General features: G+C 41.6%; 1 protein-coding gene across 3 annotated transcripts in view; it reads right to left on the reverse strand.

Moving 5' to 3' along the window:
- Nucleotides 1-17,606, reverse strand: part of TMEM132E (transmembrane protein 132E) — a 259,674-nt gene that overhangs the window by 43,568 nt on the left and 198,500 nt on the right. The window contains exon 1 of one of the 3 annotated variants that reach the window (XM_058164472.1): nucleotides 11,589-11,637. The exons of 1 other annotated variant lie outside the window; for it this stretch is intronic. In XM_058164472.1, the coding sequence (XP_058020455.1) occupies nucleotides 11,589-11,622 (34 nt within the window). In that variant the 5' untranslated portion in view covers nucleotides 11,623-11,637. Of the gene's footprint in view, nucleotides 1-2,615; nucleotides 2,650-11,588; nucleotides 11,638-17,606 lie in introns of those variants that run through there. One more of the 3 variants, XM_058164473.1, reaches the window with a different exon arrangement.

The raw sequence follows: 17,606 nt of genomic DNA on the forward strand, positions 1-17,606 counted from the left end.
CATCTCCTTCCATTTATGACTGTATGACTGTAACTTTGTTGCTTGTATCCCTACAATTTATATTGATATTGATTGTTTCTCGATTGCTTATTTGTACTCTATGACTATCATTAAGTATTGTACCTTATGATTCTTGATGAACATATCTTTTCATTTATGTACGCTGACAGCATATGCACCAAGACAAATTCCTTCTGTGTCCAATTACACTTGGCCAATAAAAACAAATTCTATTCTATTCTATTCTAGTCTAGTCTAGTCTAGTCTAGTCTATTTCTTCAGTCCAAATCCAACACCCTAACTTTATCCCACACATGCTCTTGTTTACTATTGTTCCATTCCAAACTCTTCCTGTTACAGGGAAAGGCTAATCCGTTTACTTCTACCTTCATACTCTTAACCTTTCATTACAACACCCTCTGATTAAAGTAGCACTCATCAAGTATCTTAAGACCACAAGTCGCAAATTTCCCAGGCCAATCTGGATGTTCTGAACAACAAAACTCATTTCCTGTACACAGAAAAACCTCAATTTTATGGATCAGTTGAAAGAAGGAATATCTGTTACACCTAAATGTGCTTTATATCCAATTTGATATAACTTCATTTGCATCTATTCATATCAATAGCATACAGTTTAATTACATGATTTACTTGAGTGTATACAAGTGAAGTCAATTATGTAATGATGCAAATAATGCAAATTAATATTACTGACGTAAATTATACCAATTGCTCAGGTTGTTTTGGAAACAGTTGGCCTTGACTGTTATTTGAGAGTGAATGCCAACTATTTTGACATTGAAGTCTACTTCATGGGCAGACACCCACAATTAATCTTCCCTATGTTTCCTATCTGTCCTACTGGGGCTGACAGGAGGGCTGTGTTCTGGGTCTCATCAGCTAAATCATGGGTGTCAAACTCGTGGGTTAAGTTGCCATCACATGACGTATTGCAATGGTTTTTCCCTTCGTGGAGCTGGGGTGGGCGTGACCTACGCGTGATGCATCTGGTCCCTGGGCCGCCAGTTTGACACCCCTGAGCTAAATAGTGTTGATTGGCAAGGTCAAGAAGGGGAGTCTTTTCTGCCTTGGCATCCATCCTCTTGGACATCATTTTGTCTGAAATTAGAATGGCCAGAATCCTGTTGGCCTTTTGTAAGCCTTAAATAGAATAGAATAGAATAGAATAGAATAGAATAGAATAGAATAGAATAGAATAGAATAGAATAGAATAGAATTTTTCTATTGGCCAAGTGTGATTGGACACACAAGGAATTTGTCTTGGTGCATATGTTCTCAGCGTACATAAAAGAAAAGATACGCTCATCAAGAATCACAAGGTACATCACTTAATGATAGTCATAGGGTACAAATAAGCAATCAGGAACCAATCAATATCAATATAAATTGTAAGGATACAAGCAACAAAGTTACAGTCATACAGTCATAAGTGGAAGGAGATGGGAGATGGGAACAATGAGAAGATTAATAGTAGTGCAGACTTAGTAAATAGCTTGACAGTGTTGGGGGAATTATTTGTTTAGCAGAGTGAAAATTCGTGCCTGGGCCTGGAGCCCCAAAGGTATGTGGGAACCAGTCTCTTGGCCTTGCTGATGGTAGTTTTTATGGTGCTTGGCCACTGTATGTTTTCATTTTTACATGTATTTTATTTATTTTATAGCGACTCCAGTCACATATTTAAGATGGGTGGCTGTATACAGTAGTCCTTGACGTACAGCTAGCCATTTAGTTAATGTTCCAAGTTAGAACACACCCCAAAATGGGACTTATGATGTCTGCCCCTCCATCACTGCATTTTAGGCACTTGGCAAATATATGGCCGTTTGCAGTACCCTGTTTTTGCCAGAAACTGGCATTTACTTGTGGTTTGTGGCAACTTGATTGGAGGCTAAAACGTATGAAGAATGGTTGCAGGAACTGGATATGTCTAGTTTAATGAAAAGAAGGACTAGGGGAGACATGATAGCAGGGTTCCAATATCTCGGGCTGTCACAAAGAAGAGGGAATCAAGCTATTCTCCAAAGCATCTGAAGGCAGGAAAAAGAAGCAATGGGTGGAAACTAATCAAGGAGAGAAGCAACTTAGAACGAAGGAGAAATTTCCTGACAGTTACAACAATTAATCAGTGGAACAAATTGCCTCCAGAAGCTGTGAATGCTCCAACACTGGAAGTTTTTAAGAAGATATTAGATATTGGATATTTCAATATAGTGTTCCCCAATCGTGAATGCCCTCCAAAAGGGTGAAGTTCATCATACTGTTTGGGGCTGAAGCAGAGGGGAGAAAGGATTTTCTTGTTGTTCCCCTCACCCCCCTGCCCCCGCCCTGGTTAAAGGTAAGTGTTGGATCTTTTTAAAATTAGGACAATTGGGTTTCAGCGGTTTACTCTGAAATTTGGTAGGTTTCCCACTTCTGAAAATCAGGGCAGGCTGGCGGCTCAGTGGTTAAGAACCTGGGATTGTCAGCTGGAAAGCTGTCATCCCGGGTTTGAGACCCGAGCTCCACATGATGGGGTGAGCTCCCATCCTTACCCCAGTTCTTGCCAACCTAGCAGTTCAAAAGCATACAAATGCAAGTAGATAAATAGGTACCACTTCGGTGGAAGGTAACAGCACTCTGTGACATCATGTTGGCTTCATGGCCGCAAAAATATCTTCAGACAGCACTGGCTCAATAGCCTTGAGATGGAGATAAGCACCTCCCCCCTAAGTCAGCAATAACTAGCAGAGTAAAATCCACAGGGACCCTTTGCTCGCTTCAGAATGTCAGACAACTTCATCATTGATTTTGGACAACTGGGATCAAACGGGTCTTCAAGAAGTCACAAAATGGAGGAGCACATGGGAGAACATGTACATCTAGCCCTGAGGTCCCTGGTTATCTATTCTCTTGTCCAAAAGAGTCCTCCAGTCTGAAAGAATCTGGCCTGTGGAAACGCCACTCTAAACATTTTTTGCTACCTTATTATCAAAGCATTATTGGCCACACAGCCTCCTCCTCTCTCTCCCAGCACCGGGGGCCTCATTTGATCATCAACACAACTGTGCGTTCATAGGAGGCTCAGATTATCCCTGGGGCTAGAAGAAGCCATGGAGAATGGTCCACTAACTGGCACCTTTCACCACTCAAGTGCTGGAAGCAGCTGCACAAGGGAGGACATTGTTTGCCCTCCCTGAACTCCAGCCTCAGAGGAAAAATTAGAGCTATTAATACGCAAACACCTTCATTAACCCTCCTAAATGCATGCAGATTGTGTCCTTCAATCAGCCGCTCTTGGTACAACAGAGATGGTGGCTGCATATTTATAGCTCCTAATAAAACATCTGTCAAGAGGAAACAAGTATTTGTATTTGAACAGAACTCAGGGATTCCTACCCCTGAATCCAATACTGGCACGGAAGGATTCCAGTCCACAGATAGGAAAGTAAAATATTTTGGTGCTGGAAGCCAAAATCTTTTTTAAAAGGTTTTCCATGCTGTTAAAAATTAGTGGCATTTTTAATGAGGAATGGAGCATCTGCAAACTATCCAGACAGTGTTACATTTCAACTCTTATCAGCATAGTCACACTGTGGCTTTGATCAGAGCCACTTAGTTAATTTGAGAGCCAGCCAGTTTGGTCTAGTGGTTAAGGCACCAGGCTAGAAACAAGGAGACCATGAGTTCTAGTCCCACCTTTGCCATGCAAGCCAACAGAGTAGAGTGACTTTGGGCCAATCATTCTCTCTCAGTCCAATGTATCTTACAGATTTGTTGTTGTGGGGATAATAGGAGGAAGAAAAAGAACTATTTTGTTCACTGCCTTGAGTTACTTATAAAGTAACAAAAGCGGGATAAAAATCAGATAAATGAATAAATGCAGCTTGACCTCAAGGGCCACTTTTGAGTAGTAAAACAGCAAGAAGGAAACCTACATTTCCAGAAGGCAAGCCTAGAACAAGATACGTGGCACCAGGGATGAAAATAGCAATAGCACTTAGACCTATATACTACTTCATAATATTTTAAGTACTCTCTAAGCCAGAGGTCTTCAAACTTGGCAGCTTTAAGATTTGTGGACTTCAACTCCCAGAATTCTCCACAAGTCTTAAAGCTGCCAAATTTGAAGACCTCTGCTCTAAGCGGTTTACAGAGTCAGCATATTGCCCCCCAACAACCTGTGTCCTCATTTTACCAACTTTGGAAGGATGGAAGGCCAAGTCAACGGTGAGCTTGTTGGGATCAAACTCCGGGAAATGGGCAGTTAGCCTGCAGTACTGCATTCTAACCACTGTGCTACCGCAGCTCATGAAGTCAATTTTATGAGGTCAATTTTACTCGTAAACCCATTAAAAAAAAAAGATAACCGAATAATGTTAATTGGTTCAGTTTCCATGTATCCAAGCATTTTTCCCTTCTTTTCATATTCCACAGAAGAGCAATTTCTTGAGTAACTTTATTTATTTTGTGATTCAATTTTCATTCACTTTCTTTGTGCAGCTAAACTACCCCAGCATATTCAGTTTGTACTTGTTTATGCACTTTTGTATTAAATCCACACTCTTAACCACACTCTAGCTTTAGTGCAACTACTTTGTTAAGGATTCCATTCCAAAAGCATTCAATATACTATTATGTTCTTCCTGCCACACCCAATGCTCACTCCCCTATAATAAAGTGGACAGAAGAAATGTATTATACCCAGAATTTTCATTCCTTTTTACAGATATTCATTACTTGTCACCACTAACAAATGAAGGAGTACTTTTCCAAGAATATTTGCATTTCTTACCATTTCCCCATACATTTTCTCATCTTTAGTAAACATTCCATTAAGGAACACAAATCCATCCGCTGGCTCTATTTTTTTGTTCTTTTTTGTATAAGGTATAAATAATCAGTCCATTTTCCATGTCAAACTATTTTAGTCCTTGACACGTTAATGTTCAAATCTGTACTCCCTGTTGCCATCATGCAATCTATCTAACATTCCCTCCAAATGATTTCGGTTTCCTGCCAGTAACACAGCACCATCTGCATAGGAAAATACAAATGCATTCTCATTTCCAACCAATACATCTCCAATATCACCACCAGCATTTCTTATACATTAAACAACCAAAAGGCTATTACATATCTTCGCTTTACTTCCAGCTCATTGTGGAACATTTACTGAAGCGTTCAATTTAATCTTGTATGTTTTTCTTCCTTCGTAAACATCTCTTACAGCTTTCAATAACTAACCTTCAACTTTTCCTGTTCTTGCTTGACTTCAAGAAATGTACAATAAACTTTCTTTCCCACAGCCATGCACTTCAATAGCATGCTGAAGGGCAAAAAATATCTACACTAAACCCACTCCTTGGCATAAAACCACACTGTACTTGGAAATCTTGCTCATTATCACCTCTTGTACCTTTTCAATCAGAATTCTCTCAAACGAGGGGGCTGGACTAGAAGACCTCCAAAGTCCCTTCCAACTCTATAATTTTGTTATTCTGCTTTGGAATACTGTATCTCCCTATAGTGCCGTGATGGCGAACCTATGGCACTTGTGCCACAGGTGACACGCAAGCCCTCTCTGAGGGCACGTGAGCTGTCGCCGAGCTCAGCTCCACTGCGCCTGCCTGCGCGCCTCCCATCAGCTAGCTGATTTTCTGGTCTCTGGCACGGGGTGGGGTGCATGCAGGAGACGTGCATGCATGCATGAGGGGTGCGGTACACTGCCCCCCCCGTGGCCCATTTTTGGTCCCAGGAGGCTTCAGGGAGGCCTACTAGGCCCAAAATGGGACATGGGGATCACGCAGACATGCGTGGAGGGGAGCGTGAGGGGTCGTGCACATATGCGTGGGGGAGCAGGACGTGTACGGGAACATTGCATTATTGGTGTGGGCATGCATGGGGGCAACCTCCCCCCCACGCTCCCCCGGCTTTTGGCACATGACGGCAAAAAGGTTAGACATCACTGCTGTAGTACTTGCATTTATTCTTGCTAGTCTGGATTTCGGGCAGAGAATCAATAATCTTTTTCTCTTATTGTCAGGCACTGATGCAATCTTTAGATATTTATTTATTATACAGATTTATATGGCCAACCAACTCACACACAGGTGACTCTAGGCAGTTTACAACATTAAAAATCCACAAGATTAAAAACCCATGGAATCCCACCCTTCTCCACTAATGGCAGCAACAACACAATCAAATCAAATACTTGATCAGCTCCCATCTCCATTCATGGGGCACAGGCCCAATGACAGAACTATGTCTTCATGGTCTTTCTGAAAAGCAACAAAGTAGGGGCCAATCGCACCTTGGGGAGAATGATGTTCCATAGAAAAGGTGTGTTGTGGTCCACCTGCAGCCCACAGACCTGGCAACAGGGTCAGACAGTGAAGAGGCTGGGGAAGACAATGGGCCAGTCCTGGAGTCAGGAGAAGGTCCGGACGAGGACTCTGCATCAGGGGCAAAGATGGGGTCAGGGCCATCTGGGAGCTATGCGCGGACTCCAGAGCCTCCAAAGGTGGACAGCAGAGAGGCAGAGGAACAAAAGGAGCCTGTTCCTAGTGCACACATGCAAAGAGGTGCCAGAAGGCAAGAGCAGCTGAAGAAAAAGGGACAACTCGGGAGTAAGGCCAGAAGATGATTGGCCACTCCCATAAGGCTTAAAAGAACAGCAATAAGCCATTGGGTTCTTTGTAGAAAAGCAACTTTGATTTCCATACTTCTTGTCAGCGTCTCTTGAACTTTGTGGGGGTTTTGCCACGAAAAGCCTTTGGCAGGTTGCCAAAGGCATCAAAGGTTGGTGATAAGGCCAACAGACTGGTTAAGAATTTTGTTTTGGACTAAGCTGAGAATGAATTAATTCTCAGCTGTTTTAATAAAATAAGTTTTTTGAGGACTGAATTGTGTTTAGTAATCGCTACTTGGGCCTTGGTCACAACAAGGGGCTGCCATCAAGAAGGCCCTTTTTTGTGGTCCCACCAAATGTACAACCTAGATAGAACCCACAAAATATCCTGCCTCCCATTCTGATGGACCGAATGAATGTAATAGGAGAGAGGTGATCCTTCAAATAGCCAGTTATGTGATGTATTAAATAAGTTACACAGCCACTCTATAAGCAAACTATATCCACATTTTACACCATCTATCTTAACAGCTTTACCATTTACACACTTTCTGACAGCATTTATCACTTCATCCACTTTCTCTTCATTGCTAATATTAATAGGATTCACTGCTTGGTGTAGTGCTTAAGGTGCTGGACTAAAAACAGGAGATCATAAGTTGTAGTCATCATCTCTTAGATATGGGAGTCAGCAGGGTGAATTGGGACCCAACAGTCTTTCTCATTCCACCCCATTTCACAGGGCTGATATGGAAAGAGAGAACATTATATATGCTACCTTGAGTGGTAAAAAAATAAAATTGAGAGTATAGCACTTAACAATAGCACTTAGACTTATATACTGCTTCGTAGTGCTTTACAACCCCTCTAAGCAATTTACAGAGTCAGCCTATTGACCCCAAAAATCTGGGTTCTCATTTTACCGACCTCAGAAGGATGGAAGGCTGAGTCAACCTTGAGCCAGTCAGGATCGAACTTCTGGGAGTGGACAAAATATACACGAGCACACAATAGATTTAAGCTTAATGTTAACCGCTCCAATCTTGATTGCAGAAAATATGACTTCAGTAACAGAGTTGTTAATGCTTGGAATACACTACCTGACTCTGTGGTCTCTTCCCAAAATCCCAAAAGCTTCAACCAAAAACTATCTACCACTGACCTCACCCCATTCCTAAGGGGGTGCAAGGGGCGTGAATAAGAGCACAAACGTGCCTACCGTGCCTGTCCTATTGTTTTCCTTCATTATATCCAATTAATATAGTTATTACATACTCATACACATATATATGCTTATATATTGTATAATTATTTCATGCTTATGCTTATATATACTGTGTGACAAAAAAATAAATAAAATAAATAAATAAAATAAAATAAAATAAGCCTGCAATACTGCATTCTAACTACTGTGCCATCACAGCTCTTATAGGATAACATAATGATAACTAAAGTTCAGTCTTTACCATGATTTCTATCTTATTTATTTATTAAATTTATATGTCGCCCATCTCACTATCCAAAGCAACTCTTTGGACCAGGGGTGAAATTCAGTAGGTTCTGGAGAACCGGTAGCGGACATTTTGAGTAGTTCGGAGAACCGGCAAATACCACCTCTGGCTGGCCCCAGAGTGGTGTGGGAATGGAGATTTTGCAGTATCCTTCCTCTGGAGTGGGATGGGAATGGAGATTTTGCAGTATCCTTCCCCTGCCACAGCCACCAAGCCACGCCAATCAAGCCATGCCACAGCCACCAAGCCACACCCACCAAGCCACGCCCACAGAACCTGTAGCAAAAAAAACCCCTGAATTCTACCACTGCTTCGGACCCCAACTTCTCAAAAAATGAGATAAAGGAAAATTGTGCCTGCCAGAGAGATGAGTGAGCTAAGCAGAATAACAGAGTTAGAAGGGATCTTGGAGATCTTCCAGTCCAACCTCATGCTCAAGCAGGAAACCCTACACCATTTCCAACAAATCATTGTCCAATCTCTTCTTAAAAACCTCCAGTGGTGGATGCAGAATGCAGAAGGAGTAGCCTTACCAGTAGGGCTCTCTTTGTATGATCCAACAAGTCAAAATCATGGTTCTAATGATGTAATTGAACTCTCTTCATTTAAAAAAAAATGTACTGCACATAAAAAACAGGCAGAATTTTGATTGCACCATTGTGTTTATCATCCTGACTTCTTTTTTAATCAGACCTTACTGATATCCCTGCTCACCAATTTACTTCTCCAAGGGTTCTGTAAGAATAGAATAGAATAGAATAGAATAGAATAGAATAGAATAGAATAGAATAGAATAGAATAGAATAGAATAGAATAGAATAGAATAGAATAGAATAGAATAGAATTTTTTATTGGCCAAGTGTGATTGGACACACAAGGAATTTGTCTTTGGTGCATATGCTCTCAGCGTACATAAAAGAAAAGCTACGTTCATCAAGAATCATAAGGTACAACACTTAAGTGGACGTGCACAAGGCAACACTAGTTTTTTGAGAGTGATTACTACATGCATCATCATCAAAGGGCTTTCAATGGATTAATTATGTAAAAAAAGAAAACTTTTATATAACTAGACACATTCAATATTTTTGGCACAGAATTTAGCACAGAGGGCCCAACTAATAGTCTCTTTTATCCTCCATGTATTTTGTTCCTTCCAATTAAAACCCTTCTCTATCAGTAGATAGCCCTATAGCTTGTGGCAGATAGCAACATATGCTAATTAGTACTGTGAAAAAATGCTTTTCTTTCTTTTTTAGTTTTATTGTTTGGCTTGGTTTGTGCTAAGTGTTGGTTTCATACATTGACCTTGAATTCTAGTATTATGAGACAAGAAGGAATAATTCTTACTGCATTCACTTCCTTATGAAAACAGTTCTGCAGTCAAGGCTGCTCCTGTTATAAATTATATAGAATAATGGGAGATCGCATTTTATTATAAACACTTTTAGAAGCAAAACAAAGAAGTGAAGGTACCTGACTTATCAGGCTAACACAACACTTCTGCCTTCACGTTTTGCTTACATTACGGTCTAAATTTAAACCAAGCGAATCAGGTAAATTCTGGACTTCTCTACCATCATTTTTAAACAACCTATTTATCACAACTTTAAAATATTTTTAACATATGAAGCCTTTATAATTCTTTGTATGGATTCATGCACAGAAAGATTTATGTTGGGAGAATAACTGGATGGCCAAATGTAGAAACATTCAGATCAGAAGCAGCTGAGAGAAAAATAAAGATTTTCACAATTTTATGCCATTTTTACCCATGTGCTTTGTGATTGTTGGGTTTTACCTAGTCCCCCTTGTTAATTTAGCTTCTATCAAAGCTTCAGAAAAATAAACACACAAATACTTGTATCTCTAGAAATCCTCAATTAAATTTGCCTTTATGGTCCTTAAATAGGAATATTTTTAATGTGCAAAAATAGAAGCATCTACATGCATCAGAAGCTAATGAAAAATACAGCTTCTATAATTCTAAACGTTTTTATTAGTCACTGCACATGCCAGCATTTAGACAACCTTGACTGATCTTGAAAGAAACTAAGCAGACCTAGAACTAAAAGTGGATGGAACACCATCAGGAATAGGAAATTGAAAAACATGCTGGAAGACAGCTGTGGCAAGCTAGATCTATACTGATGCTGGGGAAAAACAATATGGATATCTTCTGTCTATATAGTCAGTAAGATTAAGTATGACTTGGGAACATCTTTACCTTTTCAGTGCTATTCTGAGAAGAATATCCCATATCAAGAGAATCTACAAAGCATCCAAGAGCTAAAACATTTGAAATATTTCCCTCACATGTCCTGTCTGTTCAATCTCCCAAATTCCTTGAATTTAATTGTGATGTCCAAAGGTATGTGGAGCTTACCATGCTAATGAAATCTGCACAATTGTGTTCTGTCAAGTGCTGAAAAAAATTAAAACCAGGCACTTTATTTCAGGTTTAAAAAAGCTGAGATGTAATGATTTTGGCAGTCATGTCAGATTTTTAAATTTCCATTTCCTCAGACCGCAGTGTCACAGAAGGCTAGATGATTACATTAAAAGACGTGCCATTTCATGCCTGGTGAACAACACATACGGTTTCTTAGACTTGTCTGAAATAAATTTTTAATTAACAGCAATTCTTTGGCAATTATTTCCCTTAGGCTTCTAAAAACCTGCCTTCGATTGCTTCTAGCTGTTGGATTCACACGCAACAGAGTTTCAATCTGGTTACTGAATTAACGCAGTTTTCTTGGGTTTCCACCATAGATTGAATTGTAAGCCAAATAGGATGAATTTGCAAAATACACAGAACCATTAGAAAAAATTTAAGCAAGATTATCAGAAATAGGGTTTAGCAGCTGCGCAGAAGTAATTGTTAAGCCTTCAACTGACCTGACTGTGTAAACATAACCTATCAAGTTGAGGCTCCAAAGAGAAGTTCAAGATGGCACACAATTGGCACTAGCTACCCTTGGATGAAATGGGAAAGGTTTAAATGTCAGCAGTCTTGTGCTATTTGAACCTTTTATTTTATTTGTGAGCATCATAAAAGCTACTGGGGATAAAATAATCGCCTTTGGCATGGTGCCTTCACATGTTGTATCCACATCTACCTGCTACCCTATTTCTCCAAAAATAAGATATCCCCTGATAATAAGCTCAATCGGGCTTTTGAGCGGATGCACTAAAATAAACCTTCCCCCAAAAATAAGCCCTCCCCGAAAATGTTTAAACTCAGAGCTGGAAATCAGGTAAGATGGCAAGAGGAGCCCCATCTTGCTCCATGTGCCCCAAAATAATAAACCCTTCCCGAAAATAAGACCAAGTGCTTATTTCGGGGTTCAAAAAAAATAAGACAAGGTCTTATTTTCGGGGAAACATGGTAGGTATGGGTATGTCTAGTTTAATGAAAAGAAGCAGGGGTGGATTCTACTTACTTTTACTACCGGTTCGCAACGGGAGCGCACACATTTCTGTGCATGCGCAGACCATCTATGATGACGTCTGGGCGAGTGGACAGAGCCTCCCACGGCTTTTACTACAAGTTCGCAAGAACCAGACAGAACCGGGAGCAACCCACCACTGAAAAGAAGGACCAGGGAGTGACATGATAGCAGGTTCCAATATTTGAGGGGCTGCCACAAAGAAGGGGGAGGTCAACCTAGTACAATTTATTTGGAGTAGAACATAATATTTTATTTGGCCAAGGGTGATTAGACACACAAGGAATGTGTCTCCAGTGCAGAAGCTCTTGATGTACATGCAAAAGAAAGCAACAGCTCTTTTCTCCCAAAACAGTGCTGATCTCCAAAGCACCTGAAGGCAAGACAAGAAGCAATGGATGGAACCAATCAAGGAGAGAACTGACCTGGAAATAAGGAGAAATTTCCTGACAGTTAGAACAGTGACTCAGTTTGCCTTCAAAAGTTGTGGGTCATCCATCATTGGAGTTTTTAAAGAAGAGATTGGACAGCCATTTGTCTGAAGTGGTAGGAGGTTGGACTAGAAGATCTCCAAGGTCCCTTCCAACTCTGTTATGCTGGCTGGAGAATTTGGGGAATTGGAGTCCACATAGGTTAAAGTTACTGAGGTTCAGAAGCACTCAACTAGAGAGACAATATACATATAACCTAAACCAGGGGTCTCCAACCTTGGCAATTTTAAGCCTGGAGGACTTCAACTCCCAGAATTCCCCAGCCAGAAAAGCTTTTCCACATTTAAATTTTAAATCTTTTCCACATTTTCAGCAAAGCTGGCTAGGGAATTCTGGGAGTTGAAGTCTGCCAGGCTTAAAGTTGCCAAGGTTGGAGACCCCTGGTCTAGACACATGAACAGACCAGGAAGCTAATTTAGAGTGACTTCAAATGCAAGCTGTGTGGCCTCAGAAATGCCCCATAATCTCTTCCTTGCAGTATAGAAAACAAAAGTTTTGGTGTTTTTGGAAGTCTGGCTTTCCAGAAGGGAGAATCTACACAAGCTTCAACTGCCAGGTGAATTTCCCAGTCTCTCCTCTTCTATTTTAAAAACCTTTTGTCTTGACACAAGGAGGACAAAGATAACTGAGACACGTGACATGAAGTAAATCATCTGGAAAGGGATAAAGGAGAAAAATACTGGAAAGAGAAGGGAAAGATTATTGAAAAATGGAGATTGGAAAAACCATACGAGTTTCCAGGAGAGACAGACAACTAGGTGACAGTTACATTGGGATGGGAGTGGGGAGCGGGAGGAGAACAGTAATCAGAAAAAACGTTCTGCAGCTCTGAAGAAACTTCTTGGATGAGAAGCAAAACATCTTCAAAGAAAAACCAGAAAGTACAGTTGCCTCTTGAAAAAGCACCTGTCAAGGTCCAGACTAATGAACCCAAACAAATCGGAACTCTGAGACTAGGATCCTTCTCAAAGATCTTCTTTATTGAGTACATCATATCTGTACAGGTTCAAAGGAAAACCAACTCTAAATCTTTTCCACATTTTCAGTATAATTAAAATAGGAAATAACCCCACCCCCAAGTGTCACAGATCACATTGGCCAGTTGGGTTAATTGGCGGGCTCGCCAGACATTCCTTCCCCAACCTTATCCGTTGCCAATAGAGATGACCTTGGTTCTCATGAGAAAGCTCTCTGTCATGTCTAGTAAGGCATTCCAACCTCTTTCCCCCCCTTCCCCCTCTGTGTGGCAACTGAGGAAGAGAAAAATGGCTGCTGCCAGGTTCGGTTCGAAGTTGACAGCACCTTTGGGACAACCATGACCTGGATGACTGAGAATCTCCATATATATATTTAACCTTAAGACACATCTATTTATTTGCGCAGGACTGGACTAGATTTTAAATTCGAATTGGTTTTAATGGGGATTTTATTATTTTTATTATCATCATTTTAATTATTTGGCCAATTATAATAAGTTTTTTAATGGATGTTTTTATTTGTATTTATATGTATATTTTTATCTGGTTGTTAACCGCCCTGAGTCCCTAGGGAGATAGGGCGGTATAAAAATATGAAAAATAAATAAAATAAATAAAATAAATAAACCTTCTCTGGAACAGAAGGTAATGAAGGGTGTTGAACAGGACCAAAGTAATCCTCAGGGAGCAGAGAGTAATGCCTGCTTGAGAGGAAAGGAAATAGGAACTCTAGCAAGAGGAGTGGATTATTTGAAGCTCATGACAAGAGCAGAGCTAAGTGTCTCTGGACGGGTAGTAAAAGTGGTCCAAAAACCTCTAGAAAGTCAACAGGTGTTAAGAGAGAGAGTCGCAAAACCTTGATTGCAGGTTACACCCAGGACCAGCGGACTGGAGCAGAGAACAGGAGAAATCTTTCCTCTCGGCTACCTCAGACCTCAAGTGCAGGGAAATCAGGAGATCCAGGCAGTTCAGATGGGTATAAAGATTTATTGCAAGCTTATGCTCTCTACAAGAATCTGAACTACTAACAGCCCAAGCAAATTGGTGGTAGAGAACTTAATGGAATTCAAGTCGGGCTAGATTTAGATTTCTTGTGGGCGCAAAGGGATGCATTTGACCCCCCTCCACTCCCTTGGGCTCAGCCTGGTCATCTCCTACATGACCCTGTTATAGAGTGGGTTTGTGTCCACTCTGTCCACAGATCTCTGTACAAGCTCTGTTTATGATATTCTCAGCACCAAATGCATTTGTTTAGGAATTTGGTTATAAGAACTAGAAAAAAAAGATTTATTTTTAAATTCTAAGACTTTTTTTCACCCTTTCAAAAAGCTACTAAGGCCGAGAGGTGATGAAGCAGAGTTGGTGATTCATTTATTTTATTTCTTTATATAATTTAGAGGCTGCCTCACTACAGATGGGCAACTTACACTTTAAAAGCAAGAACCAATTAAGAAACAGATCACAGATATCCAGAAGAGGAAAACCAAACGTAGCAACAATAAGCACCCCACAAGGGGTCAGGAGCAACACTATCCCAGACCCTGAAAGCAGCAAGTTTTTCAGAGACTTTTTGAATATAATTAAGGTGGGAACCAGATGGATCTCTGTGGGGATACTTTTCTAGAGGGCTGGTATCCTCTTTATTATCATCACCGTATTATTTACCAGTTAAAAGTAAATTGCTCGTATTCTAAGAGTCCCATCTCTCTCTCTCAAGCTGATAATAGTCTACTTCCAAGGTTGCTGATATGCACAAACACAAACACGGTATTCAGAGCTGACAGATTTACTACAGTTTTAGGCAGATAACAACAGACAGCCGATGTGAGTCAAATTCCTAACAAGGGAGCTTGCCTGAAGTGAGACGAACACAGTCCAAGAAACAATAATGTAGTCCAGATACATTCCAAGAGTCACAGGATGCTAAATTGGGTAGTCAGTGGGTTCAATGGTCAAAAGTCACAAACAAGATACAGGATCAAGATGCAAGAGCTAGGAAGTCAAAACACCATCTCCAACAAAGACTGCAAGCGAAGGAATCAACTAAAATCTCTGTAGCCAACTGGCTGCAATTAAATTTGCCTCACCCACGGGTGGACTGTTGGGGGTTCGCAGGGGCTCAGGAGAACCTCTAGCTAAGATTCTGTGCAGTTCGGAGAACCCCCAAATCCCACTCCTGGTTGGCTCTGCCCATCCCGCCCCTCTCAGGAGTTCCAACGCAGCCTGCTTTGGATGCAGGTAAGTGTAGGGCACGCACGGAGGCTCAGGGAGGACAAAAAACGGGCCTACCGGAAGTTCAGGAATGCCAGAAAGGGCCCCGTTTCTGGCCTCCAGAGGACCTCCAGAGCCTGGGGAGGCCGTTTTTGCCTTCCCAGAGGTTCAATGAAAGCCTCCAGAGCCTGGGGAGGGCAAAAATGCCCCCCTTCGCCATGGTGCAGGAAGCCAACTAGGCCATGCCCACCATGGCGCCCACCCAGCAACCGGGCAGACAACCCCTTGGTAAAATTTGTGAAGCCCACCCCTGGCCTCACCCTTTGTTTAGTGAGAAGCCCCACAGAGGATCATTGTTCTGTTCGCTTCTGGATTTGCCTAGACATGGAACTAGGGAATTGTTCCTCATCACTTGACTGCTCCAGCTGAACAGGAGATACCTGTGCTTGATCAGCTTCCAATGAATCCTGGACTCCTGGTTTCTGAGGCTGTGCATCTTGAAGCACAGGCTCACCTGGAGCAGCATGGTCAGATTCTAGATCAGAATCAGACTCTGAATCATGGCTAAGCTAAGGGCTAAAGCTCTTCCTTTCTCAGGAATATTTATGGTGACAGGAGGCAAGTATTATGGGATCCTGTTCTGTCCTCCTCCGCCTCCGTCCGAATGATGGCTTAATTAGCTGGCACTATCAGCTCTGGCAGCAAAAGAGCCAGCGTCTGCCAAGAGCCCTCGTTATCTTCCACGACGCTGGTGAGTCACAAACTTCAGCTCTAGTCAATCAGTGGATTTGCCTGTTACAAAGAGACACACCAGCTCTCGTTGCCTTTTATATCCTGTGGGGTGTGGCTCCATGACTCAGCACTTCCTAGGCCTGCCCCACCCTTGCTTCTGTTGTTCCCTCCTCTCCTGCCTACGAAACCTAGGTTTCAACCAAGCCTGATTGCTGTCAGCTGGGTCTGCAGGCATGGCCTGGTGGGGGGAAGAGTCAGGGGATGGAGGCCTCATTATTTCTTCCACCTGGCCTGCTTCTGGCTCCTGGAGCTGAGCCAGGGAAGCCGGTGCTCCCGAGGTAAGTCCTGATGGCCCTTCCCCCTCACTGTCCAAGTCACTTTCTGGCAGCAGGCCCGGCTCCAAGTCACTTTCTGGCAGGAGGGCTGGCTCGGGGGGCGCAGACACAACAGATCCATCACCAGAAGCTATACAGGTTGTCCTTAACTTACCACCACAATTGAGTCCAAAATTTCTGCTGCTAAGTGAGGCAGTTGTTAAATCGGTTTTGCTCCATTTTATGACCTTTCTTACCACAGTTGTTAAATGAATCACGGCAATTCATAAGCTACTAAGTTGGTTGTTAAGTGAATTTTATTTCCCCATTGATTATGCATTATGATTTATATATACATTTATATATTACATTTATTTATTTATTTATTTGTTTGTTTGTTTGTTTGTTTGTTTGTTTGTTTGTTTGTTTGTTTGTTTGTTTGATTTTTATACCACCCTTCTCCCAAAGGACTCAGGGCGGTTTACAGCCAATAAAACAACATAAACATAAACAAAAGTTAAAAACATATTAAAAACTAATTATAAAATGGCCAAATAGAATTAAAACTAAGATAAAACCATCATGAAACCCCCACTTAAAAATTACATCAGGCTAGCCCCTCATGGTGAAATAAAAAGGTCTTGAGCTCGCGTTTAAAAGACCGGAGGTTGGTGAGTTGACGCAACCCCGGAGGCAACTCATTCCAAAGGGCAGGAGCCCCCACAGAGAACGCCCTCCCCCAGGGGGCCGCCAGTCGACATTGTTTGACTGACGGCACCCTGAGGAGGCCCTCCCTATGGGAGTGCACAGGCCGATGGGAGGCTATAGGTGGCAGTAGATGGTCCCGTAAGTAACCCGGTCCTGTGCCATGGAGCGCTTTAAAGATGATAACCAACACCTTGAATATACACACATGTGTGTGTGGTGTGTGTCTTTGTTTGACAGTCCTGTTAATGGATCCCAAATCTATACTCCATGTATCTCCAAGGTCATGGAATGCTGGTAATTGTGTATTGCCTTGCAAGATAAGGCCTGCATTAGATACACTTAAATTGTGTTTTGATTTGCTGATGGTTCAAATGTATCTAAGCTGATAGTACAGGTAGTCCTCAAGTTACGACCACAACTTAGTCCCAAATTTATGTTGCTAAATGAAACATTTGTTAAATGAGTTTGCCCCATTTTACGACTTTTCTTGTCATAGTTGTTAAGTGAATCACTGCATTTCTTAAGTTAATAACATGGTTCTGTAAGTGAATCTGGCTTCCCCATGGACTTTGTCAGAAG

Source organism: Ahaetulla prasina, chromosome 1 (assembly GCF_028640845.1).
Source record: "Ahaetulla prasina isolate Xishuangbanna chromosome 1, ASM2864084v1, whole genome shotgun sequence".
Taxonomy (NCBI): Eukaryota; Metazoa; Chordata; class Lepidosauria; order Squamata; family Colubridae; genus Ahaetulla; species Ahaetulla prasina.